The sequence below is a fragment of the Phaseolus vulgaris genome, chromosome 7 (genome assembly GCF_051622355.1).
Source record: "Phaseolus vulgaris cultivar YP4 chromosome 7, ASM5162235v1, whole genome shotgun sequence".
Classification (NCBI taxonomy): Eukaryota; Viridiplantae; Streptophyta; class Magnoliopsida; order Fabales; family Fabaceae; genus Phaseolus; species Phaseolus vulgaris.
Window position 1 is genome coordinate 51,039,737 of NC_143504.1, and position 8,133 is coordinate 51,047,869.

The 8,133-nt window shown below is 32.0% G+C and overlaps 1 protein-coding gene across 2 annotated transcripts; it reads left to right on the forward strand.

Moving 5' to 3' along the window:
* The first annotated feature begins 723 nt into the window (after positions 1-723).
* On the forward strand, positions 724-4,182 carry LOC137829988 (histone acetyltransferase subunit NuA4-domain protein). 2 transcript variants are annotated; one of them, XM_068637043.2, is made up of 7 exons: positions 724-929; positions 1,015-1,109; positions 1,593-1,693; positions 2,322-2,391; positions 3,296-3,323; positions 3,403-3,463; positions 3,585-4,182. In XM_068637043.2, exons 1-7 carry the CDS (start codon positions 917-919, stop codon positions 3,688-3,690), a joined length of 474 nt encoding a protein of 157 aa, XP_068493144.1. In that variant the 5' UTR covers positions 724-916; the 3' UTR covers positions 3,691-4,182. The 2 variants fall into 2 exon arrangements, with proteins under 2 accessions (XP_068493144.1, XP_068493145.1); XM_068637044.2 differs by having other exon boundaries at positions 804-929; positions 1,023-1,109.
* Positions 4,183-8,133: the final 3,951 nt, after the last annotated feature.

Below are 8,133 nucleotides of genomic sequence, written 5' to 3' on the forward strand. Positions count from 1 at the left end.
ATTGTTCTCCAGAAGATTCACACTACGGAGAATCCTGCAGATATGCTCACCAAGGTGGTTACAAGGGTCAAGTTTGAACATTGTTTAGACTTAGTTAATATCTTGCACATTTGAAGTTAGCGCCCGGATGCGCAAATTTGAAGCACTGCAAAGTTTGTTTTTGTTATGTTTTGAGAAGATTTGTATTAGGTGAGACTTGAAATTAAGCCGAGGTGGAGAGTTGTTGATTTTGGCTTAATCCCAAGTCCTACATCGGTAAGTTCATTGTTTGGGAAGGAGGTTTGAGGATTACAAATTAACCTTTCCTCCTTCACTGTTAAATATCCCAAGTTGTAATATCTTCTCTCATAATAATAAAAACGGGCTGTTTCAGCTGTGCTCGAAGATTAGGCTAAATTGGCCGAACTCCATTAACAATTTTATGGTGTATTTTTTTCTCTTTATCTCTTTTATTATTTCGCTATATTTATTAGTATTATATTGTTTTCTCTTTTGTTTTGAATAAAAGTGTAAATAAACAAAATACTTATTATATTAAAATTATAGATTATTTTTCTTAAAATAATTAAAACAATGTAGTATTTAAAAAATGTATCAAATAAATAATAAATAGCAGTGCAATAAACTTTAACATAGAGGAGCAACAAATCTCCACCGTCAGTGCAAGTGCCTGAGTTGTATCCATCGGTGATATAATCGCCGTGTCTTTCTCAACTTCTGTTCACTCAACATCGTTTTTTAACTCTCTCAACGGTTTTTGACGTGGCGTAACATGATTGGTTAATCATCCAAGTTGAGAAGAAATTTATCTGAAAGCGAAAATAGCCTTGCAGAGTGAACCCTAAAACGAAAATTGGGTATTTAGGGTTTCTTTTATCTTCTTCGTTTCTCACATTCCTCAGTGGTTCTCTCGAACATGGAATCGGAAGGTAATAACCCAATATTTCCGCCACCCTCCAATTGAATTGAATTTTTTTGGGATTATTAAACCTATAACGGAATGCCCTGTTTTAGGGCAAAAGGGTACGGTGAACCCGTCCGCAATGTTAGCTTCTCTGCTCAGTAGGAGAGCCAAGCTTCACGAGGAGCTTCGCAACATTGAGAAGCAGGTAAATTTTTCAACGTGGCCATCTGGGTTCCTTTGGTTGTTTCGAATGGAGTAAAAATGTCTCTTTATACGGTTACAATTTATTATTATTTTTGTACCTATAAAATTATGATTTTTGTTATGAATTGTTTTATTTTTCACTTATAAAAAAGTGTGCTTTTTGTTGGATTGGTCGATTGATTTCGTTTGCAATAATTGGGTAACGTGTAATTTAACCTAAAAATCGGGCACATCGTGTGCTCCACAAATATCATGTTCATGTATAACATCCTGACTGGTACTTGGCAATTTATACTCTTTAATACTCATGATTTTAAATTCTATGTTGGGCATGTAGTGATGGACATTCTGGATGAATGTCCATGATGCCCAAACCCCATTCCCCTGCTTAAGTTCATAACACAACAAAGTGAAGTTAAGCTCCTGAAAAGAACATTCCGTGTGCTTTGTAGGAAGCAGTTGTTGACATTTTCTTAACACACAGGTTTATGATATGGAGACAAGTTATTTACAGGACCCTGGGCAGTGTGGCAATGTATTAAAAGGATTTGAAGGTTTCTTATCATCATCGAAGAACACTGCACTGTATGAATATTTTCTCACTTTCTCTTTTTTCTAGACTCTAATGATTTTCTTCCCTATCTCGACTTCTCATAATCAAACAGCCTTTTCTTTCGGTTCTTGTAGTTTCTGGGGTTCATTTCATTTCTGCTGAAAAGAAATGACATCCATATTTTCTGCCAGAATCTTTGATTTTCTTAAACCCTAAGGAAAATAAGAAGTGTTCGGATGTGCTTTCAAGTGGATTGATCTGTTATATACTTGATCACACACCATACTTGTTGGGGCTCATTGATGGTTGGGAAAAACTAACTCATAGTTTTGGTAACTTGCATTGATTCCTGATATTTCCAAATCAATTGATACATTTCTGGGACATGCCTGGATGCATTAGTTATCGAAACTGACCAATTTTTTTTGTACTAAGAATTGTTCAAAATCTTGAGAAGCAGGGATACTAAATGAAGTGTGTCTTTTTATTCATTATTATTTTCTTATGATTAATTTACGTGTGTTTTATGTATCAGAGTATATGACTTAATTTTTGTTCGTGCATGTGTTCATGTGTTTCAAATGAGATATAAGTTTTATCCTAGTTTGGCTCCATGTTGATGTTTGCATGACATTAGTGAATCAAATTTCTTCATGGCAGCTTGAAGAGGTCTAGAAAGTTTCAGCCTGAAGATAGGCTCTTTTCATTATCTTCAGTGACCTCACCAGCGGTACGCTTCTGATATTCAGTGATATGCTTTCAACCAGGAATAGAAAAAAAACATGCTCTAGCGAATGCTATATACCTTTTCTGTGAGGATTGGAAAAATATATCTTTGTGCAGTTCATCTGCTGTTCAGTTATTACATCCTTGTTAAAAACCTGGTCATAACATAGTACTTTTGTTTGATAATGAAAGCATTAGCATGCCAACTTCTGGGAAGAGAAGAGTAATTAGGACATGTTGGAAGAGTTTGTTTCTTGCATTTTGGGCTAAAGTACATCCATGATTCTGTGCTATCTTGATTTAATCCACAGCCAAAAGAATTGTCAAAGCAGAGCTCAGTTAGGAAGTTTGGCAAAACTGATCTGATGATACCGTTTTGATCAATTTTAAGCAAAAAAGATTTCAGAGGCTTACTTTTATAGAAATATGAAATAATTTTTGAATTAGAAATTTATACTAGACTCTCAGATATATGACTACGTTTTTGTTTTAAACAGCTAGAACGGGGAATCAAATGTTATATATGTCCTTAGGTCAGGTCCTGCCCTATCATTTGGTTTCAATTTTGCCCAGCATCTTACTTGTTAACAAATTTGGGCATTGCATAATTTGAAATCTTCAAACTCGACTATAAAAACCTAAACATTTCAAGAAATAATAGCATCTTTTGTGGCAATAGGATGCGTTGAAGTTTGAAGTTGGTGAACATAGAATTCTAAGCTATCCACTCTGGATCTTTTTTCTGGCATGATCCTTCCATCTATTGACATTCTATCCATAAAATAAATCATCCTTTTATGTTTTCTTTTTCCAAATTCTAATGTTTCATGTCCATTTATTTAGTATCAGTATCTTTTCATAAAATGATTATTTCTGACTTGACATGCATTTTATCTACTTTACTATAGGCAGAAGAGCTTGCAGCCGGGCGAGATGGTGAGTTTATATTGGCTAAGGTTTCAATTACTTTTTTGGCTTGAAATTCGTTTATTTATTGTGTTTCTGTTTACATCAGATGGTAGATCAGACTATGGTCCTGGTCGTTCAAAAGGTGGAGGAATTTATGCTAATGGACAGTAAGTTTTCAACTATTGTATCTTAATTAACTAGCTTACTTTACAGAAACTTTCCATAAATCATTGGAAATATGTAAAGACTGCATGCTTGTATGAACTAAAAAAACCTGCATGTGTATAGGGGAAAACCAAAGAAAGGTAGAGGTGGATCGAGAGATGCAAAGAGAGCAAGAGCTTCAAGTGAACAAGATTTTGATTATGAAGATGATCCTGACCTTACCATGTGATTGAAAGTGCTGCTTCCATATCGAATAGATTGGCACTTGTTGCTTTCCGGTTACTCTCATTGGTAATACTTGTGAATTTTGCACATTTGGGTGAACAGATGCCACATACTACTCAGGCTTAGTGGAAGGCATGGGTGACCTGCTGTGTTGCAAGGCAGGCAGGATACAGCAAATTTTTCTTTGCACAAGTTTAAGCTTGTTCCTTCTAGCAATGATTTGTTAGTGTTGTAGCAATGCTGTACAGAACAAGAAAATGAAGTAAACTAATTTGATGCCTGTAAATTGATTTTTTCTGATGTAATTTACTTACTATGACGGTATGGTGGAGTGGCCATTTGAACATTGCAGCTTTGCAGTGTGATGTTGCAGCTGCAACAGTGGCATTGATTGCAGCCGGTTGCCCGGGAAATGCAGGAGATATATGAATTTGTGCATCTCAACATTTTAAAACTTTATTCAACTAATCGAGATATGTGAATTCATTTTTATTTATAGGATACATTACTTTCGTTTTGCTATTTCATATCAAGAGTATTTGTTGAGAATTAGATCCAATTTTTTTGTAATCTTTCATTGTATTGTCATAGCTTCAATGTTCATTTGAAGGACTTTCTTGGTAGACACGTAAGTATCTTCCTTTTACTATAAAGTCGGAGATGGATGGTCTTTGACTTGAATTTTCATTTGTGAATTTTTCATATTATTCTTCATACAATTTCCATTTTGATTCTAAATATAAAAATTAATTTTTACTTCTTACTACTTTTTATATCCATTAAGTGTACCTTAAATAAAATGTCATGGAGCAAGTATGTTTGATATATGTATTTTTTTTTTGTTTTCAATAAATTTATACATTTTGCTTTTGGTTCTTGACTTTTTTTCATCTTATTTTCCATAATATTTTTATTTCTATTTTGATCTATGTTTCTTAATAAGACTGATACATCTATTTTCTTAAAAATTGCTTTTGTTTGAAGGGTTTAAAGGAAAAAAAGTAATGAGGGACCGATTAGGATTAATATATGTATTTATTTTTCTTTTTATTTTTTATTTTCAATAAAGTTATTCATTTTGCTCTTTCTATTCTCCATTTTTTTTCCAATTTAATTTCCATACAATTTTTATTTCGGTTTTGATCCTTCTTTATTAACACCCTTAAGTGATTGGTAGTTAGCCATTGAGTACATTAAAAAAATGATTGCTAAAAAGGAGAAAACACAATGAATATGATGTAAACAATGACATTTGTCTTTAATTAGGATTTGCATTTATTACTTTCTAACATTTTTTATTTGATAGTGATACATAAAGAAAAGGAAGAATCATGTCAGATTGAGTTGGGTCGGGCAAAGTTAGATTTGACTCAAATGGTAAAAGGTTAAGTCATTCAAGTCCAAATTAGATGGAATCGAGTTAGGCTAAATTAGGTTGGGTTGGGTTTAAGTTAGGTTAAACTAGTTAAAGATTTTATTAGTCTACAAACTTGATTTTATTTTCCAATGATTAATCTAGGGGAGGTGTTATATATACTTCCTCATTTAGTTCACCATATAGAAAGGCATTGTCTACATCTAATTGATATAGATGCCAATGTTTAACAACTCCAATGGCAAGGATAATCCTAACAATGGTGGAATTGACAATAGAAGAAAACATGTCTTTCAATGGTTCCATCAATCCAATGTTTTAATTTGTAAATCCAATTACATCCAATAGGATTTTTTCTTACTGGTAAATCTGTGAGGTACCGAGTATGATTCTATTGAAGGACTTTTATGTCTTTCTCCATAACATTAACCCAGTAAGTGCATTTACAAGCTTCTTCAAAAGTTTGAGGTTCAATGTTAGAGGATATTGTAAGGGTATAGTTTAAATGTTTTTCAAATAGAAAATGATATGATAAAACAAATGTTATAGGATAGGGAGTTAGAAGAGTATTTGTCAAATTAGAATTAGTGGTTATAGAATTAAGTGGTGTTATCTAATGGCTAAAAAATGGAATCAGGATGATGAGCAAAATATTGCACAAGATTAGTTTCATAATCTAAAGCCTTATTAGAGACCTTGTAAAGCCTTATTAGAGACTTGTAAGGAAAAGTATTTTCGTAAAAAGATAACATTTTTGCTAATAATAATTTCCCTATTATTAGTGTCTAATAACACCACATAGCCCTTAATAATTCCAAACTTATATCCAAGAAAAAAACATTTCCTAAATCTTGGTTCAAGCTTAGTGTGATTACTTTCAAGACTATAAGTATAACATAAAGATCCAAAAAATTCAAATCAAGATAAGTAGGTGATATTTTATATAGTAATTCATAAAAAGATTTATTTTTTAGAATAACAAAGGATAATCTATTTATTAGAAAAACTGCATGAGCAACAACATATAACCAATAAGTCTTAGGTAATCTAGATTGAAATAACAAGTTGCGAGTAACATTAAGAATGTGTTGATGTTTCCTCTCAACAACAACATTTTTTTTAGGAGTTTCAACACAAGAAGTTTGTGGAACAATACTAAATTTGTTATATAATTCATTAAAATAAATTTTCTTTCCATGTCAAACCTAATAATCTGAACATCATGTTTAAATTGATTTTTAACATATAGAAAAAAAATTGTATAGAAGAGATCTAGTTCCGACTTTGGTTTTGATAAGGTATATCCAAGTATGTCTAAAATGGTCATCAACTATGATTAGAAAATATTTATGTCTATGAACAAAGAGAATACAAATAGGACCCCATATATCAATACGAATTTACATTTAAGGAATTTGTATTACTTTGCTGAAAATGAAGTTTGTGTTGTTTTGCAAAATGACAAATATCACAAGCAGTTTTAGAAACAAAATTCACATAGGGGATTTTTTTTTTAAAATGTAATCAATGGTTTTGATACTAGGATGTCCTAATCTGTAATGCCAAAGATCCACACCATCTTCTCTAAGTTAAGAACAAAATTGATTGAAAAAATTTCATTCTTGAGATCCACATAAGGTAGTATAGTCTTTGCTAAAGATCAACTTGTCCAATAATTTTGGATGAACTGTTGTCTTGAATTTGACATTTCTTTAAGAGAAAAAGTTAGTGTGCAGTTTGGATCTTCAATTAATCTTTGTACTGAAATGATAAAGGAAAATTTAGGTATACATAGGACATTAAAAATGACAAGATTTTTGGAAAACTGAATAATGTTAGCATGATAAGAAATGACGAAAGAACCATTAGAATATTTCATATTGATAGGTTTAATTTTATAGAATGTCACAAAATGTTCTTTAATGTAAGTAACATGGTCAGTATAACCAATGTCAAGGATTCAAGAAACCTTACTCTTTGTTTGTGTTTCTGGTGTAAGAGAATCATCAATGTACCTTTGAATTTGATTGATGTTATGATTTGATGTTGGTGGTTAAGAGTCTTTGAATTTGCTCTATTGTGAAGGGGTTCCTGTCTTGTTTATCTTCTTGACTGAAATTTTGTTGTAATTACTCATTCTTTACATTGAGATTATAAGTTCTTTCTTTATTGGTAGAAAATTATTCATTCTTTGGTTTATACCATGGAGGATATCCATGTTTAGAGTAATATTCATCCACCGTATGATTCAATTTATGACAATAAGAGTATTGTTTTTCCTGGTTATTGGATCTTCCTATGCCTATCCCTGTACCTTGACCACGCCAACCATTTCCTCTTCCTTGTGGTTTCTAAAATTCTAACTTTGATTGTTCTGATGTTGTGGTTTGCAAGAAACTTGTTCTGTTGTTTCTATATCTCAACAGTATTGAGAATAACCTTTATTTCAGTAGAACCAGTGAGTTGTCTCACTTGTTAAATCACCAAGGAAAAAACTTTGTTTATGTTGGGAAGAGGTTCCATAAGGAGAATTTAGGTTTTTACAGTGTTATAAATTTCACCAAGACCTTTTACAAAAAAACATAACATATTCAAATTATCTACATTGAACCGTAATCTTGAATAAATCACAATTGCAAGGGATATCACAAATGCAAACCGATATAAGTCTTAGAGATTCAAGTTCTTCCCAAAGAATTTTTAAATCTGTAAAAAAAATGAGTGACATTTATTTCACCTTATTTAATAGAGTGAACCTCTTGAAACAAATAAGAGATTCGAAAATGATCTCCTTAGAAAACTTTTCCTTTAAATCTTTCCAAAGATGTTTAGTAACATCTATGTAAATAACACTCTCAACCATTTGAGGAGTTAGAGTCCTTGTAATCCACGATAGAAACATGATATTGCATCTTTCCCAAACATCAAAATTAGGATAATAATTACTTGGTTTAGAAATATTACCATCAACAAACTTCAATTTGTGCTTGGACCGAAGAGCTCTTTTCATATTATGCTCCAAGTATGATAATTCATTTCATTAAGAGAGGGAGAAATAAGAATCAATCATAG

Coding starts and splice junctions, on each gene's coding strand:
- LOC137829988 (XM_068637043.2), top strand. Junction 2,392..3,295: donor CTTCAGTGACCTCACCAGCG/GTACGCTTCTGA, acceptor ACTTTACTATAG/GCAGAAGAGCTTGCAGCCGG. Junction 3,464..3,584: donor GGAATTTATGCTAATGGACA/GTAAGTTTTCAA, acceptor GCATGTGTATAG/GGGAAAACCAAAGAAAGGTA.